General features: G+C 40.0%; 1 protein-coding gene across 6 annotated transcripts in view; it reads right to left on the bottom strand.

The window, feature by feature from the left end:
- PHF6 (PHD finger protein 6) overlaps positions 1–12,172 on the bottom strand; it is a 67,923-nt gene extending 55,751 nt beyond the window's left edge. For 2 of the 6 annotated variants that reach the window (XM_008273229.4, XM_070066650.1), the window contains exons 1-4: positions 11,983–12,162; positions 8,857–9,008; positions 7,873–8,056; positions 7,543–7,644 (exon numbers count right to left, since the gene is read on the bottom strand). In XM_008273229.4, coding sequence (XP_008271451.1) covers positions 7,543–7,644; positions 7,873–8,010 — 240 coding nt within the window. In that variant the 5' untranslated portion in view covers positions 8,011–8,056; positions 8,857–9,008; positions 11,983–12,162. Of the gene's footprint in view, positions 1–7,542; positions 7,645–7,872; positions 8,057–8,856; positions 9,009–11,982 lie in introns of all 6 variants that reach the window. The other 4 variants (XM_070066649.1, XM_070066648.1, XM_008273228.4 and 1 more) reach the window with 2 other exon arrangements.
- Positions 12,173–13,314: the final 1,142 nt, after the last annotated feature.

Genomic DNA, 13,314 nt, shown 5'->3' with positions numbered 1-13,314 from the left:
TCCAGCCCTTACTGAAAGCTCAATGAGCCACATACTCTAAACAGCACAGGTATTTAATACTCATTTAATGTTTGTGGCCACTTCCTCCTCCTTGAAACTTTTTCCCCATTGACTCTCATGGTGAAACACATTTCAAATGTCATTTTATATGGAGCCTTCTGATATCTCCGATAGAGTTAACTGTGGTCCTCTTTCCCAGTTCTACTGTGGCAGTCTTTACATACTTGCAAGGATAACCCATATTTATTCATATTTACATTTAAACTGTCTATCATTGTGCTTGGTACAAAGTAGGTACTCAACTAAATATTTTCAAAAGGACAGGAAAGAAATACAATCCAAGTGTCCCAGAGTCCATAGTACAGTGGAGGATAAAGGCTTATGCACATGCATAACGTCTTGTACTATAGGACAAGTAAAATTTGAAGTTTGAGCTGGACTTCAAAAACACAACTTTTGAGAAGAAAAGGGAACTGCACAGGTGAACATCAGTACATGCACAGCAGTGGGGGCAGGCAAACAGAAGTAGTTCAGGAAATGGAGAGCAGAGAGGAATCAAAAAGGTGAGATAATAAGGGCAGGCTAAAGCCTCTGGGTATTATTTTGTATAATAATAAGCAAGGAATCATGAAAGGTTTTGAGCTAGGAAGTGACACTAAGTTATAAAAGCAGAGCCCAAGTAATCACCAGCATTGCATTGGAAGATGGGAATTAGCTATAGGGTAGTTTCAAGAAAGACAATAGGGCACAGACATCCCAGAAATAGACTCAACATGAATGAAGAAGAAGGAATTGAAGTTCAGGGATTCACAAAAGAGAATCAGGTTTCAGGGTGAGGGAGTTATGAATACTGGTTGGGACAGGTTGAGTTTAAGATGCCTGCAGGACATCTATGTAGAGCAGATAAATATGCTGCCATCATTGTATCTCATTCTCCAAGGTGCCTATTGTATATCACTTGTCTCCTGAAAAATCCTATGCCCTTTCCATCCCTATCTTTCTGTGTTGAAATCCCTATCTATTTTTTTTTTTTTTGAGATTTAAAAGCAAGATTTATTAGAGTCAAAGACCTCCAGCCAGAGCAGCACAGAGGGGGGCTCCAGGGAAGGAAAAACCTGAAGGGGGCTGGGGTGGTGGGGTTTCTAAGTACAATTTGGGGGAAAAAAGAAACTTCAGCTTCACATTCAGTTACAAGGCGGAGACAAAACCCAACAAAAGACCTCATTTGCAATCTTTTATCCTATTTGGCTTGCGTTGGAGATAAAACAAAGAGCCATCAGAAGGGTGGGATACCTAATTTACTTTATAATAAACTGGGAGCTCAGAAGGAATCACTGCTCCCCTGCCATTCTCAGGAGAAGAAGGGAGTCCCGTCTGAATATTTAAAGACCTGCTGCAATCAGCCCACCCCACTCAACTCTAGTCCATTACTGCCTATCTCAATGACCCATGCTGGTATGGCTAACTTATTTCCTATACTCAACAACATTCTTTTAGTTTTACCACCTTTAGGAAGCAGTGTTAATTCCATAATTACGTAAGACTGAAGAATAAAAAGGTGTACAAAATGAAGTGTCATATATGCAGATTCATGGTAGGTCCAACACCTATTAATACACTGTCAAATTTAGACAACTGTTTCTTAGCAGTGTCAGCATTCCACTGGTACTGAGCACATAAAGACTACATAAAATTTGTCTTTTTATTTTCAGAGGCTGCAGGTAATGATCAAAACATTCTTACATGGCATATAGGATTGTCATCCTAAAAATTAAGGGGCTATTTACAAAACATATCAATTAACAGGAATCTAATTATATCCTAAATTCAGCACTATTTCCATCTTTATGAGAAAACTAAGCTCTAGGCCGGTGCCGAGGCTCAATAGGCTAATCCTCCGCCTGCGGTGCAGGCACACCAGGTTCTAGTCCTGGTCGGGGCGCCAGATTCTGTCCCAGTTGCCCCTCTTCCAGGCCAGCTCTCTGCTGTGGCCCAGGAGTGCAGTGGAGGATGGCCCAAGTGCTTGGGCCCTGCACCCCATGGGAGACCAGGAGAAGCACCTGGCTCCTGCCTTCGGATCAGCGTGGTGTGCCGGCCACAGCGCGCCAGCCGTGGCGGCCATTGGAGGGTGAACCAACGGCAAAGGAAGACCTTTCTCTCTGTCTCTCTCTCTCACTGTCCACTCTGTCAAAAAAAAAAAAAAAAAAAAGAAAGAAAGAAAGAAAAAGAAAACTAGGCTCTAATCATCTCATTTTTCTTTTTTTTTTCTTTTTTTTTTTTTTTCTTTTTTTATTTTTTTGACAGGCAGAGTGGACAGTGAGAGAGAGAGACAGAGAGAAAGGTCTTCCTTTGCCGTTGGTTCACCCTCCAATGGCCGCCGCGGCCGGCGCGCTGCGGCCGGCGCACCGCGCTGATCCGATGGCAGGAGCCAGGAGCCAGGTGCTTTTCCTGGTCTCCCATGGGGTGCAGGGCCCAAGCACCTGGGCCATCCTCCACTGCACTCCCTGGCCACAGCAGAGGGCTGGCCTGGAAGAGGGGCAACCGGGACAGAATCCGGCGCCCCGACCGGGACTAGAACCCGGTGTGCCGGCGCCGCTAGGCGGAGGATTAGCCTAGTGAGCCGCGGCGCCGGCCTAATCATCTCATTTTTAAAAATGTGATTTGGAGGTGGGTATCTTAAAAGATGGGCTAGTGTAACCTGATGATTAGGATTCTGTCTTTGGAGCCAACTGGCCCTGGATTCTAATCACAGCTCTGCCACTTATTAGCTCTATGACCATTCAAGCTACTTTCCTAAGCCTCAGTTTCCATAGGCATAAGGTGAAAAGAAATACTTTCCTATCTCATAGTATGACTGAAGATTAAACAGGATTACACATTTAAAATACTCAGCCTAGTCCCCAGCACATATAAAGTATTCAATAAACGTTAACTATTTCTATTGCTAGGAAAAAGCAGGAAAATGTTCAGAGAATTTTATAAGTCAGTTGAGTAAAATTTAGTTTTGAAAGGGAAAGTCTAGTTGTGAGGATGATCATCAAGTATATGAAGGATTTGTTTTCTTAAATAAGAGGAAAAATTACTTTTTTAATGGGAGGAGACAGACCTCGAATAAACAGCTTTAAATTAAGAAAGAGGCTCGAGTAATACAGAAGGAAGAATTTCTCAACTCTGAACCAGTAACATATTATTGGTCCTGCTTTAGGTTACTTGGGGAAAGTCACAATTTCTTAACGTATTTAAACACAAGGCAGACAACAATCTTCTCTTGGATGGCTTGTAGGTTGGTCATCCTGCCTGGGGTAAGGAAGGTGAACTAAATGTCCTTCTGAACTCTTTCTGACACAGGTCCCAATTAGAATAGTGGCTATCCAACATAGATAATCTTAGTGACCACATAACCTAGCTTTATCCAGAGAGAATGTTCTTCAAATATACTGCTCTCCAGTGTTTCCTTAAATTCAAAAAAAGCAATGATAAGTCATGATTTTACTTGGAAATTTGCATTTCTTGGCTAGATGGCTTTAGAGTAAGAATAGATGGTACAGATTGATATTCTCCATATGGCTTCAGTAGGCACTGGAAGTCATTCTGGAAAAATTGTGTATCTGTCTAAACTGGAAAAACAAGGCCTCAAATGATAAAAGCCTTAGCAGTCTATCAAATTTTTCATGGTCCATCTTGGCGCTATGTCCTTAAAAATGATGTAAAAGAGATGAATATGTTTATGTAGGATGGCTTTCCTCTTCTGATTCTTATGGCTGACCTGAAAACCTTGGACGATTGCCTATGGCAGCCAAGAACACAGAAACTACACACCTGTACCTTCTGCCCTACTAGCCCACCATCCTCACAGGACTCAGACCCTTCTGGTCTAAACCCTCTTCTCTCTGTCCTTTTCTTTGGGGGCAAATAAGCACCTTTGGTGCCAACTTCAGGTAGACTGGAATCTGTCTTGAAAGCACTCAGGGGCCAGCATTCCAGCTTTTGATTTTTCAGTGAGTATTCATGACCTACTTTTCACCAAGAAATCCAGATGAAAAAGAGCCAGGGCAAACAGGCTCACAGAATAAAATGCCTTAAAAAGTCAATTAGGGAAGTTGGTTGTCTAGTTTATATGTACTTTACCTAGTTACATAAAGGCCTTCATGCGCCACCCCCCCTCCCCCGCCATTTGATTTACAGCCCTTGTATTGGTTACACAAAATGTTTGCTACAGGAATGCCCACATCCCGTATCAGAATGTTTGGGTTCAAGTCTCAACTCTGCTTCTAACTCCAGCTTCCTGCTAATGTGTAACCCTGGGAAGTAGCAGGTGATTGTTGTTGGATCCCTGCTACCCTTGTGGGGGATCTGGATTGAGTTCCAAGCTCGGGACTTTTGCCTCACCCATCCTTAGCTATTTGAGGGCATTTGGGGAGTGAAACAGAAGATGGGAAATCAAATAAATGAAAAGTAAAAAATATTGGAAAATTTAAAAAGGCAAATCTCTGGAGGGTAAAGAAAAAAATTAAAATCTGGAATTCTGGCTATTTGTTATATCATCTTTTTAAAATGATTCAACTGGGGGGAGCTGGCACCGTGGCGTAGCAGGTAAAGCCACTGCCTGCAGTGCTGTCATCCCATATGGGCGCCGGTTCTGGTCCCGGCTGCTCTACTTCAGATCCAGCTCCCTGCTGTGGCCTGGGAAAGCAGTAGAAGATGGCCCAAGCCCTGGGGCCCCTGCACCCACGTGGGGAAGCTCCTTGCTCCTGGCTTCGGATCGGCACATCTCCAGTCTTTGCAGCCATCTGGGGAATGAACCAACGATGGAAGATTTCTCTCTCTCTCTTTCTCTCTCTGTGTAACTCTGACTTTCAAGCAAATAAATAAATCTTAAAAGAAAAAAAATGATTCAATGGGAAGCTGGCACTCCAGCGCAGGGGTTAGGCCACCACTTGTATTGTTGGCATCCCATTATTAGAGCACTGGTTGGAGTCTCAGGTGCTCTGTTTCAGATCCAGCTCACTGTTAATGGCCTGGGAAAGCAGCGGAAGATGGCCCAAGTGCTTGGGCCCCTGTACCCATGTGGAAAACCTGGATTGAGCTCCAGGCGCCTGTCTTCAGCCTCGCTCAGTCCTGGCTGCTGCAGCATTTGGGGAGTGAATCAGCAGATGAAGACTGATCTCTCGCTTACTCTGTCACTTTGCCTTTCAAATAAATCAATCTTAAAAAAAAAACTGTAAAACGTGATAGTGTGGAAGGAACAGAACTGAAGGTAAAATTATTTCAAAGTTAAATATATAAACCTGCTTTCCTATCCCCTAAGTAAGTTATTTAAATTTTGACATCTGGGGAGAAGGAAAGGGAGCAAAATGCTATGTCCAGACTCAAAAGTTCTCTCCTCCTGCCACTGTTCCTCAATGTTAAATGCCTACAGTCTCAAAATGGCTTCTGAAACATCTTTTCTAAGGTAAATCTTTCTCTTTCACAGTATTTTGCAGTCACACAACATCAAGTACGTAATAAGCAATGATGCAGCATTAGCTATTTACACTTGGCAAAAAGACAAATAAGTTGCTGACTTGTCTAAGGTTAAAGAATGTGTCAGTAGCAGTTATTAAAAAAAATAGGCCTCATGACTTGCCAGACCAGCACGCTTTTCATTATCCTACAATGACATTAGCAGGATCTTACTTTTATTTACAACCACTAACTACAATGGGGGCCTCCATTTATCAAGTCCTAACCATGTGCTGAACACTCTGTTAAGCCCTGTATATTCTCTCTCTTAATACTGGCAATAATTCCATGAGGCAAGTACTAACATTGTCCCCTTCTTGCAAGTGACGGAAACATGGCCTAGAGAAAGAAATCACTTACTCAGGGTCCCGCAGCGAATGAGGAACAGAGCTGAGATTTACTCAAGTCTGCTACTACAGCTTACGCTCTCACCTCCAGAATTGCTCCACTCTCTGGATCAAGGAACAAGTTTAGTTACTTATAATATGTTACGCTTAAGGGGGAATTTAATGCCCTACACTCTAACATTAAAATTAATCAAAACAGTAATAATGAAACTTGCATAAAGTTCTGATGTGTTCTTTGCAAACAATCCAAATAAATTAAATCTCTAATGAATTTAGCAATATTGTTAGATGTATAGTGCCACTTCATGGAATATTTGTTAATGATATTTCAACATCAGGGACCAAAACTGCTCCAGTTCTGACTACAGCAGACATGTCAAATGACAAAAATGCTAACCAGTCAGGATATAGAAACATTTTCCAGGAATGTTCATCATGACAAGGAATAAATAATAAGGTAATAAGGCTGACTGTCCAACTACTTCCAAATAAATAGTATTTTTTCTTTTTATCGGAATTTCTTGTAAGGACTAAGAAATAAAAACATAATGCTCTAGTTCTCAAAAAACCAGCACATGTAACATGCAGAAATCTTTAAAAACCAAACAAAAATCACATTTTTAAAAATGGAGCTTTCATTTACTATCTATGATTCTGAGCGTGGGGAAAATAAAGATTTTCACAGCTTAGATCTCACAACAAAACCAGTCTGACCTCTAAATTCTCATTTTTCACCAATACTGATACCAGGATTTGAGATAATTTATCCTGAAGTAAATCTCATACGTTATCTTTGAACTTAAATGCATTCATGTTACTTTTTTTCCTTAATACTAGAAGACTGATAACCTTCCTCTTCCCATCACCATTTCATCCCAAAACTACCATCTAAGACTGTTTGCAAAATAAGGGATCATCCAATGGCTAAAAACACAGACACAGCTTTAAAATAACAAAACATTTGATAGTGAAACTACAGAAGGTGCAAGTACAGATGCAATTTCAATAAAGAGCTCAAACAAGAGAAAGAACTAAATGAAAATAAATCGCTCAATTAAATGTTTCAAAGTAAACCACAATGTGCCATAAATACCAATTGAAATGATACTACTTTTTCAATAGAGCAATATAATACCTTATCAATCTGGTTACTGGTAGTAAAGACAACTACAGGACCATTACCATAGTACAGTTTCAGAAAAATTTCTATAAAATTCACAGAAGTTATCCAAAATCATAAATGCCAGGTTATATAGTTGAACCACAGTAAAATACTTTGAGTGTCAAGTGCTAACATTTTCCTGTTGAGAGAGTATTTTCATCTTTACTTAAATGACCACAATAATTTGATGATGGAATATGAAATGTATCAGAATTATGGAAAATATCATTACAATTTTTAAAGCATATTCAAATTAAGCAAACTGCTTGGTTTCTAAGTAAACACAACCTCTAAGAGCATTTTAATTCTTTTTGAAAAGAAAAAAATTGAATTATGTAAATAATGATTCATTCCTTTTTATTGAGTGGTAAATAAGTTAAGCTCAGTCTTGGATTTTGCTGGCTCAGGAAAAAAAAAAGCCTGGGATTTTAAATTATACTGTTAACAATGCAATACACTCTAAAATAAGCATTTCCTCCATAGTAAATTTAAAATTATTTTTATACTCAAGAGGCAGAAATACCAACTTACCAGCTTTGTGCCTCTTTTAATTTCCTTTTGGACATCTTCAATAGAAAATCCACCAAGACTTTCATTATCAGAGTGTGATGATACCAAGGCAGATGAAAATAGCTATAAATTACATTAAAAAAATAAGGTTCATAAATAATTACTGTAAAACAATGAATGAGATGCTAAATTTAAAAGGAAATTTTCTACTACTAAAAACGGCATAGCAATAGTGATAAATCACTTTTTTAAAATCTTAGCTGAGTTTTTTAAGTATTTGGGAATATTCATGTGCTATTCAGATTCTCATGAATAGCATCAAGGTTTCTTAGGTGCTGCCAGGATACTTACCATGCACTTATGGTGTGCTGCCACCTTCTGGTTTTCAGATATCAGTAACTGTCCACATTCCTTGTCTCTATTTGATTTACAAAAGCCACATTTTCGCTGTCTTGTAGGCCCTTTTTTCTGTTCAATTGAGCTTGACATGATTTTTAAATCGCCTTTAGACTGCCACTTTAAGCCTTAAGAAATGCTACCGAGAATAAGAATGGCAATAAAACAGTTAATTTCATTTTAAAAATCAGTGTATACATATTCATGTCAGTTGTTTAATGTTTGACCTAGGTTTTAATACACTCATTTTTCAAATGGTTAATAGTCAAATTAAACACAATAATCAATAAATGAAAAAGCATATACAACTTAATGTAAAAATCTAAGATGCCTCTATAACAAATGTATTTATAGATAAATAACTAAGTGAAGTCTAGAGTGAGAAAAATCAAGCTGCCTCCAAATTAGGGAATATGGGAAACAATTAGAATTATTTCTGTGTGGATAAAAATGTAAATATTAAATCATCTGCTGGCAAAGCCTAATGCCAACTATATTTTATGTATAACAAGGTACCATTTCAAGGAAAAATTATGTATCTAAGCAAAAACTACTAAGAGCACCACAAAACATCCAGAAGGAACAGGCTCCTATAACTGCACAATTTCTTAAAGTTCACATGTTGATAAATCAGTAAAAGTAAAGTGTAGTTACTTAACCATGACTTTGGAACACTGATTTATTTTTAAACTTGAGTTATTTCTAAGTTTTAAAAATCATGTGTATGTCTAATAAATTCATTTTTGCCACTCTTTTTCCTTTTCAAGTAAAAAAATAAGCTTCTAACAAACTAGTCAAAGACAGTAATTTTAGGATTCAGTTCTTTATAAAACAACTATATTATATGATGCTGAGATTTACTCCAAGTCTGCTTAGTAATTAAAGTCACAAACTGATAACTGACAATGGTTTTCTAAAGGCGGTAACTTCCATACTTACATTAGTAATATTGTGTAATGGAAGGAAAAATTTTCTGAATGAGCCTTAAATTTGGTCGAATTATAATTATAGGTAGCATAGTCAAACAAAAAAGGGAAGAAAAAGTCTGCCACAAAAGGTTTCAGATTTACATCATCATCTCAACATGGATTCTGCAGAACAGCAGCAAACAGATTGAAAATCAGTTATTCCATTTTTGTAGTTTTCCCAAGTCAACAGTCCTGGAGCCAGGCTGTGAGAGCACGTATCACAATCAATCAAATCTTAAACTTTTATTGAAAGTAATTAATTGATTAAAAGTTTTCTATTTTCATTATGTGAAAATGTTCATAATACTCTTTCAACAATGTAGTTTTCTGAGAAAGTACCTGTTCACCAAGAACAGTGACAGCTGGATGCCAGCAAGGTGGTAGTGTATCTACAAACCACTCAACATTTCTCAATATAAAAATTCAGATACTTCATCAAAATTAAGTGGGAAGCAACAAAGAAAACATGTCCTCTCATCATCAATTTACATCTGGAATTTTCTTTTTAAGGAAACTTCAAAGGCCCTGACAGTCCTTGCTTTGATGGGTTTAACAAACTCTTAAGGCTATCTATAATTTTAAATACCTCAGTCTTCCAAACAGCCATCAGACACTTCGCAATAGTACTAAATTCACAGCACTGGCTATAAACCGTGAAACTGATTGAAAACAGGCAGCAAATACTTTTAGGATTAAACGGGGAAAAAAAGGACATAACAGAGAAACAAAAGAAACAAAAGGGGAAGTGTGTTTGCATTTGCTCAGGCAAGTATGTGCTCAGTTGTTTTATCCAGAAACTGCCCAAACCTTTAGAATTAACTATGCAAAACACCAAGATTCATAAATAGTGCCAAAAATTGCTATTTGAGGCTTAAATTAGTTTTCTTTACTACTATGCAATGAATAGTAGGCACTCAAAAACCACTGTAATGTATTCAGCATTTCTCCCGCTCATCCTGGCCAGTTGAAAGGATGGCACATTATAAATCTAATCTGCACAGACATCTGTAATGTGTAATTTCTATACACTTCTAGCACCGGGTATAAAACTGGCTTAAGATAAAATTCCTAGAGTGTAAATTACTTTTTATTCTTAAAATTAATTCTGAAATGGTACCCCCCAAATTCTATCCCGATTGAATTTGCCTCTTCCGATTAATAAACAGGTAAATTTCTCATGTTAATTGAGAACCTGCTCTTCTACTTTTTCACAGGCTGTAACATCTAAAAGAGGGGAAAAAGGTACACTTTATTTTGCATTCAAAAATATTTTTCTGTAATTAGTTTAAATTTCATTTGTGAACAGAGCCCCCCACACAAAAAGTACTACAAACCAATTGCAAACTTTCCCCAATGTACAATGACTAAATGGATTTTTCCACTAAAATTCAAATAATGCATCTGTGCATATCTTGCTAATTTTTTATAGCCTCCTTGTAAAACATAAGTGGAAACAATGACTCCTGGCAAAAATGTCTTTATCAGGAAAATACAGACTTTTATCTAATGCTGTCACATTTGTGGTCTCTAGTTAAGCAGCATAGGGGCACTCCAAGGACCAGTACTAAGGGGGTTTATAATGATCCACAGCTATATGGCATTTTAATTTTAGTTTACAATGGTTTTCAGGGTATGCCAAAATCAAAGTTTATCACTGTAACCCAACAATGGAACCTTTTCCTTTTAAAAAGGAACGTTGCAATATGGATGTTCCAAAGCAAAAATTAGAGAGACAACAGTAATAGGGTGAAGAACATAAATGCCTGGAAAACATATGAGAGCCAGATTAGTTAAGCTGAAGCGATCAATGCGTTTTTGATTTTCCAAGATGCTGTGAAGCGCCGAGACAGAAATAACCTGAAACAGCAAGGAGAGCATTCAAGAACCGAGTCGAGAGCTCATTCAATGTCTGGTATCTGAAAGAGCATTTTCACAGAAAAACAAACTAAATAAAAACAAAAACTGCACTTCCGGAAGATTAAAACACCCACACGCAGGCGAGCTGAAATATACACATCTGAATTTATAAACGTGATCCCCCCAAGAAGCAGTATTTGGCAGGAAAGTTACAGTGGAGAGAAATAAACGAATAAGAGATGTACCGGAAGGGCACCTGAATTTGGTTGCACGATATTGTTACACGCTTCGCACTGCTTTTTGCGGTTATTCAAAAGGAAACTAAAGGAATTTTCCAGTTGTTTCAAAATCAAGGGTAGAGAAGAATTTGAACCGTATGAATACGACCTGCTATTACGCAGTAAGCCCGTGAAAAGAAAAGGTTTTTTTTTTTTTTTTTCAAAAACAAAAAGATTTTAACTTCCACGCAGAACATCGAAACGAATGGAAATTGCAAAGGAACACGGTGCTCTTCGTCCATATAATAAAAGATGGTACACATTAACGTACCGATTCCTCTCCGTTATTTATTCCCCAATACACACTAAACTCCAAGATCTCCCTCTAATCAAGCGCTGGATAAACTCGCAAAACTATCTTCTTCTCAAATACTTCAGCAGGTTCCTTTCCGTAGTCAAGTCAAGGTCCCCTAATTGTCCTTTTGCAATCCTCCAGAAACCAGGAAAATAGCACCCTACCACTTTCTTTAGACCCCCTCCCCCAGGAGTTCGCCCTCCAATAGTCTTCGTTGTAAGCTTCGCCTTCTGCATCAGTTTCACCCCTAATTCCCCCCACCCCGGAGTTTTTCCTCATTCCGTAAGGCTAACCCTCTTGCCATTCTAACATTTTTTCCTCTTCTTACTCTCCCTAAACTGAGTGTCTCTTTCTTCCCAAATGTGTCCTAAGCAACCGTAAACATTAAAAATTCCGTTTTTTCCCCTCTTCGGATGTCGCGCCCCCTCCCCCGAAGTCGAGGCTCAAGGCTAATGTCTCCTCCGGCACCTCCAAAGCACTTTCTCAGCAGCCTCTTCGCCAAGCGCCTACAATGAGCGGCGCTTCTGGGGTCCCTGACAATAAAGCGAGACCACCAAGAGTCCCCCCCTTAACAACGGGCAGGGGCGGCGGCCTGGCCACCGCCATCCTCCTTGTCTTCTCCCGCCGGGCAGAGAATGGGGGGTCCCAGGGTTCCGAGGGGACTCACCGGCGGGGCTTAGAGGCGGAGGGCGGGAGAGAAGCGCCAATGAGGGGAAAGAGAAAGAAGTCGGTATCGGTTCTCCTGCAGCGCCTGAGAGCGGGGCTCTGTCGCTGGAGGTTGTTTCCTTTCATTCGAGGAGAGACGGGCTCGCGGAGCGCCCTTACGTCACCCCCCTCGCACGCACACGTTCTCCAGCGCGTTTATACGTCTGGAGCGCGCCGCGGGCTCTGATTGGCCTCAGAGACAGGGCAAGTGAAGTCGCAGCACTACTACGCATGTGCACACTGCCTCCTGTACGGATCGGGGTGGCTAGGCTCCGCCTCCTGGTCGCGCGCGTACCTTCTATTCTCCGCTCTGCCGCTTCGCCAAGTGTTTGGGGGCAGGATCCGAGGATATAGAGAAAGAGATTCAAAGATATTGCTGTGGGTTGGGCAGAGAAGGGACAGGGTTGGGACTAGAAACCGTTGGACTGGGGCCCTGGGTAACCGGTTTTCAACAGTGATTCGAGTGGGTAGGCCTTTTTCCCTTTACACTTGTTCACCAAGGCCTTTTCACATCCATTATTTCATTGTACTCCCGTGGCATCATTTTGAGGTCCTCCGTTCGCCTCATTTCACTGCCAGCAAAGACTGAGAAGCTCGTAGTGGACTCAGCCGGCCTGCACTTCAGTCCATGGGCGAATCGTTTTAACCTTTGTGTCTTAAATCTGGGTGGTGGTGGCGGTGGTTGTGTATGTGTGTGTGTTTGCCTTTGACATAGGGATTAAAAACTACTTCGGGGGTTATTGTCAGAAAGAAATGAGAGAGTGCAACTAAAGCTTGTATTAGCGTCCCTAGCATATAACAGTTTATAAGTGCTGGATTGGCATAATCAGAAAAGCTAAGTGATTTTCTTTATAATCCACACAGGTAAACCAGACACACTTTCCTCTTCGATGTATGGGAGCCAGACTGCGTGGGTTTGATTCTCAGCTCCCCCCATTTCTAGCTCTATGACCTTGATTGCGTTGTATTACTTCTCTCTTATTCCGTTTCATGCCGTCTAAAATGGAGCTCATAATGGTATCCATTTCAAAAGGTTGTAATGAGAAATGAGTTAATATATGCAAATCACATAGACTAATGCCTGGACACAAAGTACGCCCTGTGTGAGAGTCCGCTTTTATTATTTCCGACTGGCCTCACAGACGGGAAGCGAGTCTTTAAAACAAAAAACCCTACCCAGTGAAAATTGAAAGATGCCCTTCAAGTAACTGTTTTCCCTGCAGTGGGGGTAGATTTCCACTGTTCTGATCCAATGCTGCTTCTATCCTGTTCCATAAATCTTTTGCTTTTTCTC

The sequence above is a fragment of the Oryctolagus cuniculus genome, chromosome X (assembly GCF_964237555.1).
Source record: "Oryctolagus cuniculus chromosome X, mOryCun1.1, whole genome shotgun sequence".
Classification (NCBI taxonomy): Eukaryota; Metazoa; Chordata; class Mammalia; order Lagomorpha; family Leporidae; genus Oryctolagus; species Oryctolagus cuniculus.
Note: the sequence above shows the minus strand (reverse complement) of the source record. Positions and strands in the feature narration are given on the sequence as shown.